At 44.9% G+C, this 26342-nt stretch overlaps 1 protein-coding gene across 1 annotated transcript in view; it reads right to left on the bottom strand.

The window, feature by feature from the left end:
- LOC126355031 (uncharacterized) overlaps positions 1–26342 on the bottom strand; it is a 415838-nt gene that overhangs the window by 25862 nt on the left and 363634 nt on the right. The window contains exon 3 of the mRNA XM_050005178.1: positions 10235–10363. Within this exon, the coding sequence (XP_049861135.1) occupies positions 10235–10363 (129 nt within the window). The remainder of the gene's footprint in view (positions 1–10234; positions 10364–26342) is intronic.

Genomic DNA, 26342 nt, shown 5'->3' with positions numbered 1-26342 from the left:
GAACCGCTACATGAAGTCAACCACGATGCAGATGCAACATTGGTTTAGGGATATGACGTCGAAACTCTTAATCGTCCCAGTGGCAGCGTTCTGGATCACCATGATCGAAAAAGCTCGACGAGAGCGGTCAAATGTGAAGATTGTGCTCACTGTACTCTTCGATTTCAAAGGCGCAGCGCAGCATGAGTTCTTGGGACAACGTCGAATTCAACGCCGTTTGCGTGAAACAATTAGAAAAAAAAAGAAAGAAATGTGACGAAACAATTCATGGCTTTTCCACCACGATAATGCTCTTGCTCACACATTATTTCCTGTTTGTGAATATTTAACCAAAACCTACGCTGTAATTACGCCCTAGCCTCCAAATTTGCTAGATATGGCCCTATGTTATTTTTTTACTATTCATAAAAGTAAACAAAATTTTTAAGAAGGGCATCATTTAACAGGTGTAGATGAAATTAAAAACGCCGGTCGGACAGGCGACCCGCATGCGCCGAGCATGTGCTAGTTCAGAAACTTAGCGTCACTCAGCTCAGGGGTGTCGAAATGGTTGCGTCACACCGGCTCCTAGTAATCAGTGAGCGGCTGCCTATGTACAGGTATATTTTTAAAGTGCTCAACAAAGGTGCGCAGGTGGCGTCGAAGATGTTGCCGAGCTGTTTGGTCTTAGAACGACCCTTTCCCATTTCATTCACACTTTTGCCAACGTCGCACATCCCCGTGAACAAGCCACAGGAGGTTACGAAAGAGGTGGGAGGATAAAACGTAAACACCTTTTGCTGCCCCGAATTACTACTTCGGACTACGTTCAGATTTCGTCGAATGGTTTTGAACATCCCTTCGGTTCCACTCTGTATACCAAAGCAAAAACTGAGGTCGCGCGATAAGGTTTGAATCGTCCGGGGAGGGGGGGGGGGGGGGGGAGGGGGGGGGCAAGTAACAGCAGTGTGAAAGGTTGTCGAGAACGTCGTCATTTTGCAAAAGCGACTGTCGTTTCTGAACTCGAAATGTGTGTAAATGAATGCCCCTTTTAGGAGAGGTTCCATCTACGCCCTCTACGCCGTCTCCTTATGCCCTTTCGTATCGACTTTGGGCAGCGGTGAGTCTGAAATATTTCCTCGCCCACCCATAAGAAAACCGCGTGATTTCAACGATGGGCGTCACAGTTCTGACCTGCATCACAGAAGCGTGGAAAGAAGGGATGAAATACGGGTGTGACGACCTTCTCATCGTGTGATACGTCCACGTTGGCTTTCGGCAGGATTGTGGTGAAACAAGGTGCCAATATGACGTCATTAACCCGCCTTACATCCCACATGAACTCAGTTCTGGCCTTTTTTCGCGTATGTCGGTACCTTGCTGTATGGAGCGCCGCCGAGTGCGAGGGTGAGGTAGTACGACGCCAAGTTTATGCACTATTACAGAGGAAGGTTGTAGGCCCCTTTGAGCCAAATTCCAAACTTCTGCATTGCAATGGTAGATAGTTATGTGGTACGAAAAAGCGACCCTTTAATTGTTTCGCGCAGTGTACATTTTTTCATAATCATGGGTCGTTATCAGTTACGGTTCCATTTGTAGTTGGATGGAGCTAAACTTGACGACGTTGCCTGTTGGCTAGCAGGGAGTGGGCACGATTAATTTTAAGTACAGATATTTATTAGAGTAACTGAGAGAGCGACTCTTGCATATAAGCATAAATGAAAGCATTAGTGATTTCTTTACTCAACTGTGGAGACAACAGCCGTAATTAAAAGGCGCTTTGAAGTTATGTTCCTGCTGAGAGCCTCCCAGTCTGTGACGCCCTAACACCAGCAGGAGTCCTGACTGGCCAGCGCAGCTAGCATTCAGAAAAACCAACAAGTAATCAGCAACTGGGCTTACAGCGAATCTCAATCCCTGTGCTTCGGCGGCGGCATTTTGCAATCCAATGATTCGAACTCGTTATCTTCCTTCAAGTGGGTAGACATCAACATGGCTCTTAATTATTCACTTTGAATTCGTGAGACACATCAGTTTGTTTCACGGGACAAAGCGAGGCGCGCGACTCTATTCAAGCTCGTGTCTTACAGAGTAAGATCGGCTGTAAGTTTATTTTATGGCTGCAGGACAGCTCCCAAGAAGGCACCGGTGACTGTTAATCTGCTTGCCTGTAGGGAGCTTCGCATGTTTTGGGGTGATAGCTCCACTGCTATTTGCCTCGTAAGGTTTTGTGAATGCTGCCTGCGCTAGCCAATCAGGAGTCCTATCAGCGTCTGACATCACAGACTGGAAGAGAGGGCCTCACTGGAAGCCCGACCATGCTAGGGAAGCTCTAGGCTGCAGTGTAACATCAAAGTTGCCTCTCGCTAGTGTGGATGTCTTAACAGTGAGGAGAAAAAGCCTTATTGCTGTAATTGGTACAAATAGAAGAAAACTGTGTTTATATGTTGAGAAAACTCCCGATTATTACAATAAACATCTTCACTTCTGTTGTATACCAAGCAAGAGGACATAGCAAATACTGCGAGAGGTCGCCACCACACAGGCACAACCACTCGTATTTCCTCTCTCTAGACCACACAGTGACGTCGAGATGGCGATCACAAACTTGGGTTCTTCCTGCTTCCACGCTACTTACTTCAGCTCGCCGTGTATATCTGCCGATAGTGTAGAGGGCTAAGAGAGAACACTGGCAACTGCGGACTACTTCGTTTCTGCTATGTACTGGCGGCCAGGGGAATCCTTCGGCTGACAGACACCGAGACACGGCATGTTGCGGACACTCAAGCAGTTAAGAACCAGCAATGCCTGGAACGCACACAGTACAGTGCATAGATTACCTTCCAACTTAACAGTGCGTATCTATGGAGAAGTTGAATCATTAACAGTCTGTCTGCAGAAGTTAAGTCCCATAGTGCTTAGAGCAATTTGAACATTTTTTTTTTATTTGCAGCATTACTATCAGTAATCTTACACACATTATAAATGCGAAATGCGAAGGTTACGTGTGTGTGTGTGTGTGTGTGTGTGTGTGTGTGTGTGTGTGTGTGAATCTCGCTGAAACGGCTAGATGAATTCACTTATATCCTGAATTAAGACAGAGGCTCCGTTACAAACATCTACCTCTCAAAGAGGTAGGGGTGAAAAAGAAGTGTAGCCCACGACGCGCAGATGTCCATATTTTGTGTTTCCAGAATGCGACCACTTGGAACAAATTTTACACATAGTTTCACACCTTCATGGAAGTTTTCCTCGCTAGCAAATGTTCAACTGTGCGTGAAATCTTATGGGACTTAACTGGTAAGGTCATCACTCCCTAAACTTACACACTACTTAACCTAAATTATCCTAAGGGCAAACACACACACCCATGCCCGAGGGGGGACTCGAACCTCCGCCGGGACCAGCCGCACAGTCCACGACCTCGCTGACAACCCCCACAATATGGTGAAAGGGAAAAAGTTTATTGCTTACTACATTTTCGCTGTTTATGAAGTCAGGCATGATATTTTAATTTGTTACTTCTTAGCTAATAACTACATTCACAACAGATTTCTCATACAGAAGCCACATATACGACTGAATATACTTACAAAATTATATCACTGTGTGAGACATAGTTGAGGAAATACAACGTCATAAACATTGAACTGAGCGAAAATGAAAGTGCAAGGCCAAGTTCGCTAGAGATACGGGTAGTTCAAATGGTTCAAATGGCTCTGAGCACTATGGGACTTAACATCTGAGGTCATCAGTTCCCTAGAACTTAGAACTACTTAAAGCTAACTAACCTAAGGACATCACACACATCCATGGTCGAGGCACGATTCGAACCTGCGACCGTAGTAGTCGCGCGGTTCCAGACTGTAGCTCCTAGAACCGCTCGGCCACCCCGGCCGGCAGATACAGGTGAATTATGTGTAGAAATACATGTGAACTGTATTAAATAAATACACGTGAAGCATTTTTGACATCTGCGTCTACACCGACGCTGCAATAGGTAAATACCTTATCCTAAACCCCTGGAACGATTTCAGCCAAATTTGGTATACTTTTTTTTTATTTACTCATCTCTCTTCCGACTTGTTTCACGCGGATCGCCACGAATTTCTCTCCTGTGATAACCTTTTCTCAACTCAGAGTAGCAATTGTACCGTACCTCTTCAATTATTTGCTAGATATATTCAAGGCCGCCCGCTGTGGCCGAGCGGTTCTAGGCGCTTCAGTCCGGCGCGGCGCTGCTGCTACGGTTGCAGGTTCGAATCATGCCTCGGGCATGGATGTGTGTGATCTCCTTAGGTTAGTTAGGTTTAAGCAGTTCTAAGTCTACGGGACTGATGATCTCAGATGTAAAGACCCATAGTGCTTAGAGCCATTTGAACCATTTTGATATATTCAAATCTCTGTCTTGCTCTACAGTTTTTACCCTTAACAGTACCCTCTAGTACCACGGGAGTTATCCCCTGGTGCCTTAAAAGATGTCCTATCATTCTGTCCCTGTCAGTGTTTTCCATATGTTCCTTTCATCGCAGATTCTGCAGAGAACCGCCTCATTCCTTATATTATCACTCCACGTAATTTTCAACACTCTTCTGTAACACCACATCTCAAAGGTTTCGACTTTCCTTCGTTCTGGTTTTCATACCGTCCATGTCCCATTAGCAATCGATTCTGTGCTCCAAACGTGCATTTTCAGAAACTTCTTCCTCAAATTAAGACCTTTGTTTGATACTAGTAGAATTCTCTTGGCTATGAATGCCTTTTTCTCCAGTGCTAGTCTGCTTCTGAAGTCCTCCTTGCTCTGTCCGTCATACGTCATTCTGCTGCTTAGGTATCAGAACTCCTTAATTTCGTGATCACAATCGTAGCTAAGTTTCTCGCTGTTCTCATTTCTGCTACTTCTCATTACTTTGGTCTTTCTTCGACTTCCTCCCAATCCACATTCTGTTCGTTCCATTCAACACATCCTGCAGTTCCTCTTCACTTTCACTCAGGGTAGTAATGTCGTCAGGGAATCTTATCAATTTTAATCCCATTCTTGAGCCTGTCTTTTATTTTCCTCTTTGCTTCTTCGATGTATAGACTGAACATTAAACTTTTTTAATCCAAGCAGTTCGTTCTCGGTCTTCTAGTCTTATTGTTCCCTCTTGGTTCTTGTACATATTGTATATTACCCACGTTTCCCTATAGCTTACTTCTAGTTTTCTCAGAATTTCGAGCATCTTGCACCATTTTACATTGTCGAAAGCTTTCTCCAGGTCGACAGATCCTATGAACGTGTCTTGATTTTTCCTCAGTGTTGCTTCCGTTATCAACCGCAATGTCAGAACTGCCTCTCTGGTGCCTTTACGTTTCCTAAAGCCAGAATGATTATCATCTAACAATTCCTCAATTTTCTGTTCCATTCTTCTGGACATTAATTTTGTCAGGAACTTGGATGCATGAGCTGTTAAGCTCATTGTGCGATAATTCTCGCACTTGGCAGATCTTGCACGTAGAAACATGAGTAGTCGTTTTGTTGCTACTTGCCCCAATGATTTTAGAAATTCCGATGTAATGTTATCTCTCCCTTTTGCCTTAATTGATCTTAAGTTTTTATATTCCGATTCTAGTACTGAGTCCCTTATCTCTTCCCTGTCGACTCCTGTTTCTTCTTCTGTCACGTCGTCAGACTAGTCTTCCCCCTCGTAGTATACTCTTTCCAGCTATCTGCTCTCTCCTCTGCATTTAACAGTGGAATTTCCATTGAATTCTTAACGCTGCCTCCCTTGCTCTTAAGTTCACCTAATATTGTTTTGACTTTTCTAAGTGCTGGATCCGTCCTTTCGACGCTTATTTCTTTTTCGATTTCTTCACATTTTTCATGCAGCCATGTTGTCTTAGCTATCATGCACTTTCTGTTTATTTCGCTCCTCTTTGGCTTGTATTTCTGTGTTCATGAATTTGCCTAAACATTTTTGTACTTCCTTCTTGCGTCGATCAGCTGGTGTATTTCATGTGTTACCCATGATTTCTTTGCAGTTGCCTTCCTTGTACCTACGGTTTTCTTTTCAGCCTCTGTGACTGCTCTCTTTAGAGAGGTCCATTCCTCTTCAACTATACTGCCTACCGCTGTCGCAGCGTCTATAGCATCAGACAACTTCAAGCATATCTTTCCATTCCGTAGTACTACTATTTTGCGCACTGATTGTGCCTGACTAGTCTCTTAAACTTCAGCCTACTATTCATCACTGCTAAATTATGATCCGAGTCTTTATCTGCTCCTAGGTATGCCTTACCATCCAATACTTAATTTCGGAACCTCCACCTGACTATGATGTAATCTAACTGAAAACTAGCATCTCCAGGCCTTTTCCAAATCTACCTCCGCCTTCTTGAACAGAGTAATCGCTGTTACCACTGATATTTATTGCAGAACTTAATTAGTCTTTCTCCTCTCTCGTTTCTATTACCAAGCCCATATTCTCTCGTAGCTCTTTCTTCTACTCCCTCCCCTACAGCCAGCCGTTGTGGCCGAGCGGTTCTAGGCGCTTCAGTCTGGAACCGCGAGACCGCTACGGTCGCAGATTCGAATCCTACCTCGGGCATGGATGTGTGTGATGTCCTTAGGTTAGTTAGGTTTAAGTAGTTTCTAAGTCATGGTGACTGGTGACCTCAGATATTAAGTCCCATAGTGCTCAGAGTCATTTGAACCATTTGAACCTCCCCCACAACTGCACTGCAATTCCACATGGCTATTAGATTTTCATCTTCAGTTACGTACCGAATTACCAGTTCAGTATCCTCGCATATTTTCTGTATTTCTTCTTGCATCGCCAGTATGTACACCTGCACTATTTTGTCGGGTTGGTCTGCTGTCGATTCTGATGAGAACAACCCCGTTAATGATTTTTTCACAGTAACTCACTCTCGTCCTACCTTCCTATTCATAAGGAATCCTACTCCCATTATACCATTTTCTGCTGCTATTATTATTACCCTACACTCGTCTGACCAGAAATCCTTGCGTTCTTTCCATTCCATTTCACTGATTCCCAGTACATCTACACTGAGCCTTGCCATTTCCTTTTTCAGATTTTCTAGCATCCTTGCCACGTTCAAACTTCTGGCGTTCCACGCCCAGACGCGTAGAACGTTACCCCTTCGTTGGTTACTCAGTCTTTTTTTCATAGTCGTTTCCACTTTGGCAGTCCCTTCCCGAGGATCCGAGCCTACACCCTCCTTTGACAAGGACGTTGGCTGAGTGGGGGGAATGCTGGACATTTACCACTCCGGACATTTGCCACACTGCCCCTTCGCCAGGTAGCGATCCCTCAGGTAAGGGACGCCCTTCCTCGTACTTCTTCTGTCCGCTTTCAAACCGCCATCTCCACATCTTACTCGATACAATTAGTACGTAAGGTGTGGCGTCACCGCCAGACACCACACTTGCTAGGTGGTAGCCTTTAAATCGGCCGCGGTCCGGTAGTATACGTCGGACCCGCGTGTCGCCACTATCAGTGATTGCAGACCGAGCGCCGCCACACGGCAGGTCTAGATAGACTTCCTAGCATTCGCCCCAGTTGTACAACCGACTTTGCTAGTGATGGTTCACTGCCTACTTACGTTCTCATTTGCCGAGAAGATAGTTTAACATAGCCTTCAGCTACGTTATTTGTTACGACCTAGCAAGGCGCCATTATCAGTTACTATTGATTTTGTGAACTATGTACAGTCAAAACCGACGTTCATCATTAATGGATTAAAGTTAAGTATTCCACCAGCTACGTCCGTGTTTCTAAATTATAATTTCCTTGTCCTGTTCCAGACCTCACGCCAGCCTGCGTGAGCTACATCGCGTGCCTTTCGGCCTCCTCTAGTAACGCGGTGTTGGCTCTCCTGCCAACCACAACATAAGGGACCCTCTTCTTCGACATCTTGGCCAAACACAGACCTTCTTTTCCGAAATCGAAACATTTATAACTTCTGGGAAACGAAAGCAATACCGACGATTATGTCAGTATGTAATTAGTTTGCCAAGAATAAATATAGACTCCTCTGTATGTACGGTAGCTTCCTTTCACGCTCACTGATTGCGATAGAAGCAGTCCTTCGCCATGGGAGCAACTAGAAAGGAACGATGTAAAGAGAATGCGAATGTAAGATAATCATTTCTTTTTGACCACTGCATTTGTGCCTACTTTAATTACTACAACTGCATGCCCGAAAGACAACAAGGAAAGAAGAAATGGGCATGTGAATGTTTGAAAAGAAGAACAACATACTACATATTAATTTACTCTCTGAAATGCGATATCCCTTGCGGCGAAACATTAGTTAATAAAGTGTAGCGGGACAATGTTCAAAACATGACTGAAAATACGTTCACTAAGTGGAGATAAGAACATCTATAATAGACATTTCATCTAAAGTCTATGTACAATTTTAAAATGTTAGAAATAAGGAAATAAAGTAATACAGAATGCTATGCTCGTAACGTACATTGTTGTTCTACATTGTTTAGCTCTGGTATTTACAGGGTCACAGAGAAAGCATCCTAAGTTTTGGAGGGAAAAGTCGTAATTGTAATGATCTGCACTACAACAGAGAGGCACAACTTAAGGAAAAATAATGTAATGTGTGTTGCAGCTCAGAAGCAACATTGAAGCAGATAGTTCCTGCGACTTCTAATATGGGCAAAGGTTATATTCGACAACCGGAATAAATTAATAACTGGCTCCTTTTACCGACCCTCGGTCTCAGATGAAACAGTTGCTGAACGATTCAAACAAAACTTGAGTCTCATCACAAATAGGTACCCCACTCATAGTTGGCAGTGACTTCAATCTACCTTCCGTACGTTGACAAAAATTAATTTTAAGACCCTACTTAAGACAGAAAACAACTTCCGTAATTGTTCTAAACGCTTTTTTAAAATTATTTTGAAGAATTAGTTCACGAGGCCATTCAAATTGTAAGTGGTTACGAAAACACACTTGACCTCTTAGCCACAAATAATCCTGAGCATCACGAAGGATACAGGGATTAGTGAACACACTGTAGTAGTGAGGCTCACTTCCATAACAAAGAAATTCAAAACTAAACACGAAATATATCTTTTTATAAAAGCAACTAAACATTCGGTTGACATCTTTCTAAGAAACAATCTACAATCCTTCCAAACTATGTAAGTGAAGACCATATGTGGCTTAAGTTCAAAGAAATAGTATCAACAGCACTCGAGAGATTCATACCAAATAAATTAATAAGAGGCGGAACTGATCCCAATGGTACACAAAACACGACAGAAAGCTGCTGCAGGAGCACCGAAAAAGGCAAGTATAATTCAGGCGAACGCAAAATCTCCAAGATTGGCGAAGTTTTACTGAGGCTCGAAATTTGATGCGGATTTCAATGCGAGATGCATTTAATAGTTTCCACAAAGAAACTCTCTCTAGATATGTGGCGGAAAATCCTAAGACATTCTGGTTCTATGTTCAGTGAACCAGCGGAAAGGCTCAGTAAGCAATGGGGAGGAGGAGGAGAGGGAGACAAGGTACCCAACCCTTCGGAGCAGGTAAAATCGTGGGAAATGTCCGGAGTGGCAAATGTCCGCACACCGATGGGGGTGACTTCTTATACCGAAAGTCTTCGGTCGGCAGTGCTGGTGATTTTTATTGAAAATTTAAGAGGTGGTGGGGTCTGGAAAGAAATACTGTGGGGGTAAGAACCACCAGCCTCCTACTGAGGTGGAAGTGATAATGGGAGAGAGGAGTGGGGAGGATGAGATTGATAGACAGAGAAAGGGAAGAAGGAGATAGACACAGGTAGTGGGAGAAGAGGAGATGGACAGAGAAAGGAAAGAAGAGATGGACAGAGAGGACGGTGGAGGTGACGGACTGCGAGAAGGTGGCAGAGATGAAAAGGGCGAGAGGAAGGAGGAGATAAACAGGAAGAGTGGAAGAAGGAGACAGACAGAGCGGGAGGACGAGGGGAGTGAGGATGGAGGAGGTGGAAAGAGAGAGGGGATGGAGGGGTTAGACGGAGAGAGGGGGAATGGAGAAGATGGACAGAGAGTGGGAGAAGCAGGAGAATGTCAGAGAGAGGGGGAATGAGGAGATGGACCAATACAAGATGGAAATAAATACACATCTGGGCTGGGACTCTGGGCGACGCTACTGTATCTACGAGTACGGACGAAGAGAATGTTTCAGTGCTCCAGATGCTGTCTGCGTGGCCTGGCTGTAGGCAGGGAAGACACAAGCGGAGTACTCACCAAGCAGCTGCTCGAGATAGGAGCATTCCGGAGCGGCCGAACCGACCGCAGGTTCGGAGGCGGCGGCGGCAGCGGCGGCGGCCACGGCGGGCGACATGAGGCTCAGCTGCGCCGACAGCTCCTCCATGTCTGCAACACACACGCCACACACCGGGCGTCACAACCAGCCAGGACTTATGACAAACCTAACAACTATTAATACTGCTGCAGTTCCGACGAAGTTACGTGTACACGATAAAAGCATGCGTCCTCGGCGTCACTCATTAAGCCATCTCGATTTACTAGTCGAATAACGATGTCTTCTTGAAGTAACGTTTCGACAGGTATCCTACTCATCTTCCGACAAAAATCAAGCCTTACCTGAAGATGACGAACGGGAAGCTTGTCTAAACGTTGCATCGAGGTGACGCTTTTAGTATCCAGTGTGAAACATACATTATAGCGTTTGTAGGTTTAGACAAAGCCTTCGGCAATGTAAACTGGAATATATTATTTGTAATTCCAGAGGTAGCAGGGGTAGAAAAAACATTGAGGGAACGGTTATCTACAATTTATACACAAACCAGACGGCAAAAGTCAAAGGATATGAAAGACGGGTAGTATTTTAGAAGAGTGTGAGGTAGGGTTATAACGTGTCGCTGGACACTGAGCAAGCAATTAAGGATACCAAGAAGAATTATGAAAAAGGAATTAACGTTCAAGGGGAAAAAAGAGACTTTTAGGGTTCGCCAATGACATTGTAATTCTGTCAGGGATAGTAAAGGCGCAGGAAGATCATTCGAACGGGATGCATAGTGTACGTCCTGTTCTGGAGAATAACCGATCAGTGTGAGGTAGGCATCAGGTAGTATTAACGGAGGACACCGAAAAAGTTCAGAGAAGGGTAGTATAATCCCGTAGTAGGAGAGAGACTGCCACAGATATGATACCTGAATTGGGATGGCAATCATTAAAACAAAGCCGTTTTTCATTGGGAAAGGATATCCCCACGAAATTTCAGTAACCAACTTTCTCGTCCGAATGGGAAAATATTTCGTTGGCGCTCATCTACGTAGAGAGATTTGATCATCATAATAAAATAGGAGAAATCAGAGATCACATGTAAAGAGTTAAGTGTTCGTTTTCCCCGCGCTCTTCGGCAGTGGAACGGTAGAGGGAAAACTTGAAAGTTGTTGCAGAGTACAAAAAAATGGCTCTAAGTACTATGGGACTTAACTTCTAAGGTCATCAGTCCCCTAGACTTAGAACTACCTAAGCACATAACACACATACATGCCCGAGGCAGGATTAGAACCTGCGACCGTAGAAGGCGCGCGGTTCCAGACTAAAGCGCCTAGAACCGCTCGACCACAGCGGCGGGCTGTTGCAGAGTAATCATATAGGTGTAGATGTAGGAAATTAAACACTGAATGCAGTAGATGAGTTTCGCCATCTGGGCAGCAAAATAACACATTCTGACCGATGCGGAGACGATATAAATGCACAAACATTTTGTGAAAAAGAGAAAATGGTTGAAAATTAATGTAAATGTAAATGTTATGCAGTACTTCTGGAGGTAATTTTCTGGATTTTGAAGAAGTGAAACATGGACGACAAACAGTTTAGACAAGAATAAAAAAAAATGTTCAAATGTGTGTGAAATCTTATGGGACTTAACTGCTAAGGCCATCAGTCCCTAAGCTTACACACTACTTAACCTAAATTACCCTAAGGACAAACACACACACCCATGCCCGAGGGAGGACTCGAACCTCCGCCGGGACGAGCCGCACAGTCCATGACTAGACAAGAATAGAGTAGATAATTTTGAAATGTGGCGACACAGAAGAATGCTTAAGATTAGATCGGGTAACTAATGAGAAGGTAATGAATAGAGGAGGAGATTAGTGTTTAACATCCCGTCGACAACGAGGTCATTAAAGACGGAGCGCAAGCTCGGGTGAGGGAAGGATGGGGGAGGAAATCGGCCGTGCCCTTTCAAAGGAACCATCCCGGCATTTGCCTGAATAGATTTAGGGAAAGTACGGAAAACCTAAATCAGAATGGCCGGAGACGGGACTGAACCGTCGTCCTCTCGAATGAGAGTCCAGTGTGCTAACCACTGCGCCACCTCGTTCGGTCGGTAATGAATAGAACTGGGGAGAATGCAAGAGAAGGGGTCGGTCGAAACGGCACATTTTGAGGCATCAGTGGAATGGTGTTTTCCTCGCAGAGAGAAGTGTAGGTGGTTAAATATTGTAGAGAGCCACCAAGTATTGGCTACAGTAAGCGGCTTGAAATTGATATGGGTTGCTGCAATTAAAGGGAGATGAAGATGCTTGTGCAGAACACGGAGAGCTTTACGAAAGCACTCTTTGGACTGAGGACCAAAACACCAATCAGGATAGGCCGGGGACTTCAGATACATTGGGTAGACCACAGTAGCCAGTTTGATTGTGCACCAGTCGGTGCCAGTTGTGAGGAAGACGCTGCTGTTTTTCCGGGAAGCAGTCTACAAAGGTGACGCAAGATTGTGGAACGGCCATTCATCAGAGCGGTTTGTCGAGCAGTATTTCATGGCGAGACGCTGGCGTAAGCCTCGTCACTCACGCGGGGCAGTGATTAATCGGCTGCGAGCTGCGCAGCGCTGAGGAGAGCCGTGTTTCGGGGAAGATGCAGCGGCAGCCGCCGCGGGCTGGCCGGCTGTGTTTGTAGCGCGTCGCCCACGCTCCACCCCGCTCCCCACAGACCCAGGCCAGACTTCCGTCCGCCGCGCCGCCGGTATTTATAGGAATCGCGACGAGAGCTGCGCGCGCCGCTACACGCCCGGCGACGGGCTCCGGCGGCAGGTGAGGGGCGGGGCGGGGGTTCACGTCACGCTCAGCTGCCGGGATGCAAGAGGGGCATCGTGGCGGTTATTACCCTCCTCTCCCTCTCAACCCTCACCCCCCCCCCCCCCAAAAAAAAAAACATTTTAACCATTTCCACTTGAGCCCATGCAAACGTGCGTGTTCTGCCTTTCTCCCCTTTTTTTTTTTTTCTTTTCCTTACACTAATACATAACCCCTAGAGGGCGAAGTCGTAAGAGGCCGATGATGTTTATTCGACGTCCCACATATTGTCTGCCATGCAACAACAATATTGGCTGCTAATGGCAACAGGGAACGGAACTGGAGGTATCCAATGACGAGCACAGCGTGAGGCACGGGGGCGTAGTTGAGCTGTTTAGTCGACGAGTAACTCACAACAGTGCTTCGGTGCTAGTGATGTTCATACAAAGCGGAGCATAGGCAAAGATAAACAACGCAAATATTGCACTATACTAGGGTCTACATATACATTTAAATTTATACTCCGCAAGCCACCCCCAACGGTGTGTGGCGGTGGGCACTTTACGTGCCACTGTCATTGCCTCCTTTCCTGTTCCTGTCGCGTATGGTTCGCAGGAAGAACGCCTGCTGGAAAGCCTCCGTGCGCGCTCGAATCTCTCTACTTTTACATTCGTGATCTCCTCGGGAGGTATAAGTAGGGGGAAGCAATATATTCGATACCTCATCCAGAAACGCACCCTCTCGAAACCTGGACGGCAAGCTACACCGCGATGCTGAGTGCCTCTCTTGCAGAGTCTGCCACTTGAATTTGCTAAACATCTCCGTAACGCTATCACGCTTACCAAATAACCCTGTGACGAAACGTGCCGCTCTTCTTTGGATCTTCTCTGGCTCCTCGGTCAGCTCGATCTGGTACGGATCCCACACTGATGAGCAATACTCAAGTATAAGTCGAACAAGTGCTTTGTAAGCCACCTCCTTTGTTGATCGACTACATTTTCTAAGGACTCTCCCAATGAATCTCAACCTGGCACCAGCCTTACCAACAATTAATTTTATATGATTATTCCACTTCAAATCGTTCCGCACGCATACTCCCAGATATTTTACAGAAGTAATTGCTACCAGTGTTTGTTCCGCTATCATATAATCATACAATAAAGGATCCTTCTTCCTATGTATTCGCAATACATTACATTTGTCTACGTTAAGGGTCAGTTGCCACTCCCTGCACCAAGTGCCTATCCGCTGCAGATCTTCCTGCATTTCGCTGGAATTTTCTAATGCTGCAACTTCTCTGTATACTACAGCATCATCCGCGAAAAGCCGCATGGAACTTCCGACACTATCTACTAGGTATATTATATATATTGTGAAAAGCAATGGTCCCATAACACTCCCCTGCGGCACGCCAGAGTTTACTTTAACGTCTGTAAACGTCTCTCCATTGAGAACAACATACTGTGTTCTGTTTGCTAAAAACTCTTTAATCCAGCCACACACCTGGTCTTATATTCCGTAGGCTCTTACTTTGTTGATCAGGCGACAGTGCGGAACTGTGTCGAACGCCTTCCGGAAGTCAAGGAAAATGGCATCTACCTGGGAGCCTGTATCTAGTATTTTCTGGGTCTCATGAACAAATAAATCGAGCTGGGTCTCACACGATCGAAGTTTCCGGAATCCATTTTGATTGCTACAGAGTAAATTCTGGGTTTCCAGAAATGACATGATACACGAACATAAAACATCTTAAAAAATTCTTCAACAGATCGATGTCAGAGATGTAGGCCTATAGTTTTGCGCATCTCCTCGACGACCCTTCTTGAAAACTGGGACTACCTGTGCTCTTTTCCAATCATTTGGAACCTTCCGTTCCTCTAGAGACTTGCGGTACACGGCTGTTAGAAGGGGGGGGGGGGGAGGGGGGAGTTCTTTCGCGTACTCTGTGTCACTCCAAAAGAAATGCACACTTTTTTTTTTTTAAATCCATCTTTTATTCTACATGTCTGAAAGTTTTACAGTGCGTAGATACATTCTTTAGGAACAATATTTTCATTTCTTCACATAATTTCCATTCCTCTCAACTGCCTTACGCCATCTTGGAACCAGCGCCTGTATACCCACACGGTAGAATTCTGGACCAACCTGTTGGAGCCACTGTTTGGCAGCGTGGACAAGGGAGTCATCGTCTTCAAACCTTGTTCCACGAAGAGATTCTTTCAGTTTCCCACAGAGATGATAGTCACATAGAGCTAGGTCAGAACTGTAACGCGGGTGTTTAGTGCTGTCCATCCGAGTTCTGTAATCGCTTCTATGGTTTTTTTGACTGACATGTGGCCGTGCATTGTCGTGCAACAGCGAAACATCCTACTTTTGTCGATGTGGCCGAACACGACTCAGTCGAGTTTGAAGTTTCTTCAGTGTCGTCACATATGCATAAGAATTTATGGTGGTTCCACTTAGTGTGATGTCCACAAGCAAGAGTCCTTCGGAATCGAAAAACACCGTAGCCATAAATTTTCCAGCAGAAGGTGTGGTATTGAATTTTTTTTTTCTTGGGTGAATTTGCATGATGCCACTCCATTGATTGCATCTTCGTCTCTGGTGGAAAATGATGGAGTCATGTTTCATCACCTGTCACAATTCTTCCAAGAAATTCATCTCCACCATTCTCGTACTGTTGCAAAAGTTCGCTGCATACCGTTTTTCTTGTTTCTTTGTGAGCCACTGTCAACATCCTGGAAACCCACCTGGCGCAAACATTCTTTAACGCCAACATTTTCAGTATTCTGCAAACACTTCCTTCCCCTATCACAACGTAGCGTGACAATTCGTTCACTGTGATGCGTTAGTCAGCAGTCACCAATTCGTTAACTCTCTGCACATCGTCTGGAGTGCGTGCAGGTCGCTGCGAGGACAATCCTCAAAATTACCGTGCCCGCTCTCATCACGTAAACTCCTTGCCCACCGACTAACTGTATTGCGATCGACAGTTAACACACCACTTTTAAATGGGCCTTACTTAAGAACTTGCGACTTCTCACTCATTGGGTTTCTTGCGAGTCTCTTGTCTTGGTTACAACCCAGATGCAACGATTGTGTTCGTTCTGCGCAAGACAATTAAAGGACCACTTTTTCTAAACCGCATAATTGTCTCCCTTTGTGACATGTAAGTTTGACATTTGGCTCAAACGTGCCTATGATCTTCCTCTGTATAATTGTGCAGGAGCGTGGCGCCCTGCGACGTCTCTCTCGCATTTGGCGACGCTTCAAACAGCAAGATGTCGACAAGTGTGAAGAAAAAGGCCAGAAGTCAGAAGTTCATGTGAGGTGTAAGATGAGTTATTTATATCACATTGGCACGGAAGTTCACCACAATTCTGCCAACGTGTCATACGATGGCAAGGCCATCACACCCCCTCTTAACCACATTACACCACTTCAAAGCCTCTGCGATGGGGGTCAGAACCGCGACACCCACCGTTGAAATCATGCCGTTCCTTATAGGTAGACGAGAAAAACATTTCGGACACACTACCACTCAAAATCGACACGAAAACGCCTTAGGGGTGGCATGAAGGGCATCAATGAAGACATTCCTTTTCTTGGGGCGTCGATTCCCGCACGTTTCACGGTCGGAAACTACAGTTCTCAGTGTGATGAGCAACAGGACGACGTGCTCGACAATTTTTAACGCTGTTGACACCTCCCGGACTCTTCAGTTCTTCTCTAAGGATATCGAGGGCCAACAATCCCACTGCACATGACCGCAACCCTCTGGAGTGCATTGAGACCACAAGGTTTGCTCCGGTGTATAGGGTGGAACCACCAGGGACCATTAAAAATCATTCGACGAAATTTGAACGTGATCCCAAGCAGCAAACGGTGCTTATGCTTTTTCAGCCCCCCCCCCCCCCCCCCCCCTGTTTCACACCATTCTTCGGCGCCATCAGGGAGGAGTGCAATACTGTCACATGCGTGAATACAATTGCAAAATGTAACTGAAAGAACCCCCCTTCTTCCACGCCTCTCCAGTTCGGGAATACGCTTGGTGGCATCGCAATGGGAGACAACTAAGCGGTTTAGAAAAAGTGGTTCTTTAATTTTGTTGCGCAGTCTATTTCTCTCTTGTTTATGCTGTCATTCGGTTCCAGTAGATTGCGACATATGTAATTAACTTTTGCCAAGACGTATGTTTCTTGTTGTCACCGCGTTTCTAACTGGTAACCACGTTAAATGGAGTTTCCACCTTTAATGCATTGTCGAGTAAGACATCCTAGAAGAAACGGTATTGTCGGACATGACCTAGTCACAGCCTGGGGGATTGTTCCCACAGCGAACTTTCACTCTGCAGCTGACTCTAATCCAGCAAGTTTCGGAGAAGAACTCCTCCGACTTTTGGGAGGCAGGAGATGAGGCACTTGTGGAAGTAAAGCTGTGACGGCTCGTGAGAAGTGCTCTGCCAGGTCAGCTGGTAGAATACTTGCTCACGAAAGGCAAAGGTTTCAGGTTCGAGTCCCGGTCTGGCACACAGTTTTAATCTGCCACGGAGTTTCAAGTTTGCCAATCAACCATTTCAATCAGGGAACTCTTCAAACTACTCTTGCTTCTTGGTACTTAAAAAAAAATTACATACTTTGAAGACATACGGATTTAGCTAATTATCGGGTTTTCAAGTGTCGCAGACCGAGCGACAAGAAAATTATCAAAATTCTGAGCCATTAACAGCCGTATGCGACGTGTTACAAAGAGTGGCTTATTGTGTCAAGCTTCGTAATGGGATGAACACAAATTATACCATTACTGGAAATTGAGCGAGGTCGTTTTTTTTTAACCTGCGACGGGCTAAATCTTTCTTCCGAAGAATTACTCGACAAACTGGACGAGGAATGTCAACCGTAGCACTTCCAGCGACGTAAATTTAAATATATATAGACTGAAGCGCCAAAGAAACTGGTATAGGCATGCGTATTGAAATACAGAGATATGTAAACAGGCAGAATACGGCACTGCGGTCGGCGCCGCCTATAAAGACAAGTGTCTGGCGCAGTCATTACATCGGTTACTGCTGCTACAAATGGCAGGTTATCAAGATTTACGTGCGTTTAAACGTGGTGTTGTAGTCGGCGCACGAGCCATAGCACACAGCATCTCCGAGGTATGGATGAAGTGGGGATTTTCCCGCACGGCCTTTTCACGAGTGCACCGTGAATAGCAGAAATCCGGTAAAAGATCAAATCCCCGACGTCGCTGCGGCCGGAAAAAGATCCTGCAAGAACGGGACCAACGACGACTGAAGAGAATAGGTCGACGTGACAGAAGTACAACTCTTCCGCAGATTGCTGCAGATTTCAATGCTGGGCCACCAACAAGTGCCAGCGTGCTCACCATTCAACGAAACATCATCGATATGGGTGTTCGGAGCCGACGACCCACTCGTGTACTCTTGATAACTGCACGACACAAAACTTTACGCCTCGCCCGGGCCCATCAACACCGACATTAGACTGTCGATGTCTGGAAACATGTTGCTGGTCGGACGAGTCTCTTTTCAAACTGTATCGAGCGGATGGACGTCTACGGGTACGGAGACAACCTCGTGAGTCGATGGACCCTGCATGCCAGCAGGGGACTGTTCAAGCTGGTGGAGACGCTGTAATAGTGAGGACCTTGTGCAGGTGGACTGAAATGGGACCCTTGACACGTCTAGTTACATCTCTTGACAGGTGACACGTACGAAAGCATTATGTCTAATAACCTGCATCCATTCATGTCCATGGCGCATTCCGACAGACTTTGGCAATTCCAGCAGGACAATGCGACACCCCACACGTCCAGATATGATACATACTGGCTCCAGGGACACTCTTTTTAGTTTAAACACTTCCGCTGGCCACCAAACTCATCAGACATGAACACCATTGAGCATACGGTGGGATACGGAAGTTCTAAGGAATGACGAGATACGTTTGAAGTTCTCTAACTCTATAGATACAGCAATAAGGAATAGCGCAGTAGGCAGTACAGTTGAAGAGGAATGGACATCTCTAAAAAGGGCTATCACAGAAGTTGGGAAGGAAAACATAGGTACAAAGAAGGTAGCTGCGAAGAAACCATGGGTAACAGAAGAAATACTTCAGTTGATTGATGAAAGGAGGAAGTGCAAACATGTTCCGGGAAAATCAGGAATACAGAAATACAAGTCGCTGAGGAATGAAATAAATAGGAAGTGCAGGGAAGCTAAGACGAAATGGCTACAAGAAAAATGTGAAGACATCGAAAAAGATATGACTGTCGGAAGGACAGACTCACCATACAGGAAAGTCAAAACAACCTTTGGTGACATTTAAAGCAACGGTGGTAACATTAAGAGTGCAACGGGAATTCCACTGTTAAATGCAGAGGAGAGCAGATAGGTGGAAAGAATACATTGAAATCCTCTATGAGGGTGAAGATTTGTCTGATGTGATAGAAGAAGAAACAGGAGTCGATTTAGAAGAGATAGGGGATCCAGTATTAGAATCGGAATTTAAAAGAGCTTTGGAGGACTTACGGTCAAATAAGGCAGAAGGGATAGATAACATTCCATCAGAATTTCTAAAATCATTAGGGGAAGTGGCAACAAAACGACTATTCACTTTGGTGTGTAGAATATATGAGTCTGGCGACATACCATCTGACTTTCGAAAAAGCATCATCCACACAATTCCGAAGGCGGCAAGAGCTGAAAAGTGCGAGAATTATCGCACAATCAGATTAACAGCTCATGCATCGAAGCTGCTTACAAGAATAATATACAGAGAATGGAAAAGAAAATTGAGAATGCGCTAGGTGACGATCAGTTCGGCTTTAGGAAAAGTAAAGGCACGAGAGAGGCAATTCTGACGTTACGGATAATAATGGAAGCAAGGCTAAAGAAGTATCAAGACACGTTCATAGGATTTGTCGACCTGGAAAAAGCGTTCGGCAATATAAAATGGTGCAAGCTGTGCAAGATTCTGAAAAAAGTAGGGGTAAGCTATAGGGAGAGACGGGTCATATACAATATGTACAACAACCAAGAGGGAATAATAAGAGTGGACGATCAAGAACGAAGTGCTCGTATTAAGAAGGGAGTGAAACAAGGCTGTAGCCTTTCGCCCCTACTCTTCAATCTGTACATCGAGGAAGCAATGATGAAGATAAAAGAAAGGTTCAGGAGTGGAATTAAAATACAAGGTGAAAGGATATCAATTATACGATTCGCTGATGACATTGCTATCCTGAGTGAAAGTGAAGAAGAATTAAATGATCTGCTGAACGGAATGAATAGTCTAATGAGTACACAGTATGGTTTGAGAGTAAATCGGAGAAAGACGAAGGTAATGAGAAGTAGTAGAAATGAGAACAGCGAGAAACTTAATATCAGGATTGATGGTCACGAAGTCAATGAAGTTACGGAATTCTGCTACCTAGGCAGTAAAATAACCAATGACGGACGGAGCAAGGAGGACATCAAAAGAAGACTCGCAATGGCAAAAAAGGCATTTCTGGCCAAGAGAAGTCGACTAATATCAAATACCGGCCTTAATTTGAGGAAGAAATTTCTGAGGATGTACGTCTGGAGTACAGCATCGTACGGTAGTGAAACATGGATTGTGGGAAAACCGGAACAGAAGAGAATCGAAGCATTTGAGATGTGGTGCTATAGACGAATGTTGAAAATTAGGTGGACTGATAAGGTAAGGAATGAGGAGGTTCTACGCTGAATCGGAAAGGAAAGAAATATGTGGAAAACACTGATAAGGAGAAGGGACAGGATGATAGGACATCTGCTAAGACACGAGGGAATGACTTCCATAGTACTAGAGGGAGCTGTAGAGGGCAAAAACTAAAGAGGAAGACAGAGATTGGAATACGTCAAGCAAATAATTGAGGACGTAGGTTGCAAGTGCTACTCTGAGATGAAGAGGTTAGCACAGGAAAGGAATTCGTGGCGGGCCGCATCAAACCAGTCAGTAGACTGATGACAAAAAAAAAAAAAAAAAAAAAAAAAAAAAAAAAAAAAAAAAAAAAAAGTTTGAAGTTTAATTACAGCTCATCGTAAAGCGGAAGGTCTCCATAAAAACAACACTCGTCATCATATTTGCACCGAATAATAGGTACAACGCGAACACGTAGTGGTCCTCCTTTCCAAATAGTTGACCACTGTAACTACATGAATCTCTTTTCCTCCCACCTCTCTCTCTCTCTCTCTCTCTCTCTCTCTCTCTCTCTCCACCCCCCCCCCTCTCTCTCTCTCTCTCTCTCTCTCTCTCTATCTCTCTCCCTCTCTCTGACACACACACACACACACAAATACATACATACACGCACACACGAACAACACACCTTACTGTATATAAAACATACAAAGTTTAAATTTTGCAGACGCTATATTGACTGTTTGCTTCTTCGCAGAATTCCGTGAATTTCTGCAGCAGTGTGGACGCGATATGAGACTTCCAAGAAGTCGAGAATCTGCAAACAAACAAACTCGTTCGGGCAGGCCACTCCGCCAAATGTTTCAGTTTATTGACTAGCGGATCGGTGCGACTGCGTCTCTCTTTCCGTGCGTTATCTGCTGTGATATGTTTTCCTGTGATGCCCTGCTGTTCATAGTAGGGCAAAACGTAATTTTTAGTCACGCTAACCGCACTTTCTTAACGCTTCGTGCTTCTGACCTACATGTCTACTGCAAAGTGGGAGGAATTTTTTTTTTTTCAACATCCGCAGTTTCTCTTTATTTACATTACTACTCTATCATAAAGGTATCACGTATTTTATGTTTAAATCAGATAACGCTCCAAGTATACAAAATTTGTAAAGCTACCTTATAGCAGGTGCGTAGCTACGTCGCCTATAGGGCAGGCATGCATGAAAACTCCAGAAACAATTTTGGAAGTTGTTATTGATTTGGTTTTTTTTATAGCGTACCTACAGTCTCTAGTGGTCCATTACTGAGATATTTTATGTCACAATATGTATTACAGACAGCAAAAGAGACGTGAAATGTAACGTTAGCGTACTGAATGGAAATATTTAGTGTTTTCAGACGAGTTCCCAATTAATCTGTTATGCAGTAAAGAAAGATTAGTATGGCATTGTTTTCTGGGAAACCTTCGCGGGGTAGATTCGCCCACATAACCAAAAAGGGGCTTCTCCCATCGCGTGCTGTGGCTTTTCTCCTTGTGGTAAGTGTGCAAAATGTTTAAAATCTTTAACGTGGCAGGAGGCAGCAACTGTAACATACTCCTCGTGTAGAAAAACTAAAAAAACAGCCACATTCGTTGAAATAGTGCAAGGGTTATTGACCCAGGTTTCGACATCTTTACCACCGTCTTCTTGAGAAACATCAATGATTAACATTGGTCACATCACGGTGTGGAGCTACATATTCAACGTATCTCCACAACATCATGTAAGCAATGTTTATCATTGATCCTTCTGAAGAAGACGTTTCTAAAGACGTCGAAACCTCGGTCAAGGGGTTTTCAGTAAACCTTGTACTATTGCAGCTGTTTCGGCTGTTTCTTCACCTTTTCCTACACGAATTGTGTGTGTCGGTTGAGTGTAGGTGCTTGTAACGGGTTTGAGCGTATGTGTGGTGTCTTGTCTGTGTTGTCTTGTAATGAGAGAAGAGAAGGGTGAAACCCTATGCCAGCACATACACTGTCTCACAAAAAAAGTGGAGCACCCGAAACGGGAGGAGGAAATGAAATAAATACGGGTTAAGACTACAAAATCGAGTCAAATTTACAAAGGACTTGAAAATATGAAGCCACTATCGGATATGAGGTTATGCCGTGATTATGTGGTTCATCGCTCTCGACTGTTGTTACCGAAGCTGGTGCCACTGCAGATGGGGCCAACGAGATATACGGGCCTTGCCACGAACTTGTGACTCCGCGCAGGGCCCGCAGAACAGCAGAATTGTACTGAAAAGGTACCCATTAAAGATCTTAATTTTGTCGTGAGCTATCGAGAACTTGCATGCATTTAAACACGCAGTCAAGAATTATTAAACTCGTCTGAAATAGTAACTCGCCCCCCGCAGGAGGCAGCTACTGGCATTCTAAGACCAGCTGTGAGGTACGCGCCACGACCTGTCTTTCTCGTGGGTCTCGCACAGCTGAGGGCGTGTGTGGCATCAAATGGGACATCAGGAGTCCTGTGTGTGACAGCGGACAAACCAGAACTAGAAGCCAGCGCGGCGGCCGAGGGCAGCAGCGGATCGTCAGCAGGCCGTGTGCGGCGCCGATTGCTTGGTGGGGCGTCTTCCAGTGTGTCTCCTCAGGAATGATTAGTTCCGGAGCTATTGGCGTGCGTCTGGGACACGAGTCGCTGTTGGCGGCTGACAATGTATGTGAGCGCCCCGGTAAGCAAGGAGAATGGGCCGATATGTAGTGTATTGCTGTCCGACAGTACGTCGGGGAAAAGCGAAAAGGCTGAGTTCTGGAGCGTGCGTATGGGAAGCGAGTGGCGTTTGGCTTCTTACAATTTGTGATAGCGGCCTGGTATTACAGAGGGAAGGGACGGCCGCTGGTGCCGCGGTGCAGCCTAGACCGGAAACTTAAGCCTGCGGAGTCAGTGGCAGCTGGCGTCTGTAGGCACCCAGAGAGCGGTGCCACACAGAGCAAGAGTGGGTCGAACGATGTTTTGCTGGTAGCTGGGAAGACTGCCTGAAGTGCGCGAATGTGGCTGTGATTAGTGTTGCGTGACCTGTACAAAGGCGTGCTCAAGGAACTGTAGCCGGCCGCGGTGGCCGAGCGGTTCTAGGCGTTTCAGTCCGGAACCGCGCGACAGTTACGGTCGCAGGTTCGAATTCTGCATCAGGCATGTATGCGAGTGATGTCCTTAGATTAGTTAGGTTTAAGTAGTTCTAAGTTCTAGGGGACTGATGACCTCAGCTCTTAAATCCCATAGTGCTCGGAGCCATTTGAACCATTTTAAGAAATTGGAGGTGAGGCATTTGGTCGCGCAAGAGGTATGCGCCCATTTTGTGAGATTTAAAAAGTTGAACAGAGCTGATACGGACGCTGGTTAAATATTTAATAGTCACTAGATATAAGGTAACTGTTTTGTTGATGCGTCTGGAATACCCGTACACTCCCGAATTTGAAATCAGGGACAACTTCATAAAGCTGTATGGGGACATGTGAATAAGACACATTCCAGAACGTCATGTGAATGTGGCGTAACTTCAGATACACCCTGGATGTGTAATATTCGCATGACCTCATACTGCCTGTATGGAGATCTGCTCTGCGACTTGATATTTGGAAGATAAGTGTATTCGAAAAGCATAAATAAAGCAGATACATCTACTGACTATTAAATGTTTATCCAACGTACATATCACCACTGTTCAACATTTGAAGAGTGCTGAGAAAAGCCTTCAAACGTTAATGCCTGTAATTGGCAATCTTTGATACTAGTTATGGACTTCGGGGCTTACCGCCATGGATTGCTTTAGTTGTGTGCTTCTTGTATTTTGAAACTGTGCAGCTGATTGCTCTCGATCTACCAGAGGCGATTGCAGACACAGTACCGTTAACACAGTGACATTGCCAACCTTGTTCACTCCCATTGTTCCTGTTTATGGGAAGGTATTAGGACAAATTCGTGTTTTTACTGATAAAACATTCTTGTTTAAATTCTCTAGTTTGAGTTTGGCATCATGATACCTTTCAGGATTGAGGTTTAGCTATGTTAAGGGCTTCTCGTACTCTTAGGATCGGATGTTATTCATATTATGTGTGCGTGTGTGTGTGTGTGCATGTGTGTGTGTGTGTGTGTGTGTGTGTGTGTGTGTGTATGCATTATTCTGTGTCCTTTAGGTTATAATTGTAATATCACTTTCTGCCTCTTATGTTAGAGTTCCAGTGTTAACTTATTCATTGTCTGATTGAGAGCTCCGAATGTTGTTTGATTATAACTTCGTATGAATTGTAAGACATACACATCTACATGACTACTCTGCAATTCACATTTAAGTGCTTGGCAGAGGGTTCATCGAACCACAATCATACTATCTCTCTACTATTCCACTCCCGAACAGCGAGCGGGAAAAACGAACACCTAAACCTTTCTGTTCGAGCTCTGATTTCTCTTATTTTATTTTGATGATCATTCCTACCTATGTAGGTTGGGCTCAACAAAATATTTTCGCATTCGGAAGAGAAAGTTGGTGACTGAAATTTCGTAAAAAGCTCTCGCCGCGACGAAAAACGTCTATGCTGTAATGACTTCCATCCCAACTCGTGTATCATATCTGCCACACTCTCTCCCCTATAACGCGATAATACAAAACGAGCTGCCCCTCTCTGCACCCTCTCGACGTCCTCCGTCAATCCCACCTGGTAAGGATCCCACACCGCGCAGCAATATTCTAACAGAGGACGAACGAGTGTAGTGTAAGCTGTCTCTTTAGTGGACTTGTTGCATCTTCTAAGTGTCCTGCCAATGAAACGCAACCTTTGGCTCGCCTTCCCGACAATATTATCTATGTGGTCCTTCCAACTGAAGTTGTTCGTAATTTTAACACCCAGGTACTTAGTTGAATTGACAGCCTTGAGAATTGTACTATTTATCGAGTAATCGAATTCCAACGGATTTCTTTTCGAACTCATGTGGATCATCTCACACTTTTCGTTATTTAGCGTCAACTGCCACCTGACACACCATACAGCAATCTTTTCTAAATCGCTTTGCAGCTGATACTGGTCTTCGGATGACCTTACTAGACGGTAAATTACAGCATCATCTGCGAACAGTCTAAGAGAACTGCTCAGATTGTCACCCAGGTCATTTATATAGATCAGGAACAGTAGAGGTCCCAGGACGCTTCCCTGGGGAACACCTGATATCACTTCAGTTTTACTCGATGATTTGCCGTCTATTACTACGAACTGCGACCTTCCTGACAGGAAATCACGAATCCAGTCGCACAACTGAGACGATACCCCATAGCTCCGCAGCTTGATTAGAAGTCGCTTGTGAGGAACGGTGTCAAAAGCTTTCCGGAAATCTAGAAATACGGAATCAACTTGAGATCCCCTGTCGATAGCGGCCATTACTTCGTGCGAATAATGATTGATTTAGTTCCACAGTTAGAAAACTATTGATAATGCTACTTCTTTTGTTACACATTTTTGTGTTATTATTTTGGAAATTATTATTATTAATTTTGGGCTAGCAAGACTTGTTTAATTACTGTGCTCTTAAAATAATTGTTTTTGGGGAATGTTACTTAATAATTTAGTGACAGTGTTCAGTGG

The sequence above is a fragment of the Schistocerca gregaria genome, chromosome 3 (assembly GCF_023897955.1).
Source record: "Schistocerca gregaria isolate iqSchGreg1 chromosome 3, iqSchGreg1.2, whole genome shotgun sequence".
Taxonomy (NCBI): Eukaryota; Metazoa; Arthropoda; class Insecta; order Orthoptera; family Acrididae; genus Schistocerca; species Schistocerca gregaria.
This window is presented reverse-complemented; position numbering and strand designations above follow the sequence as displayed.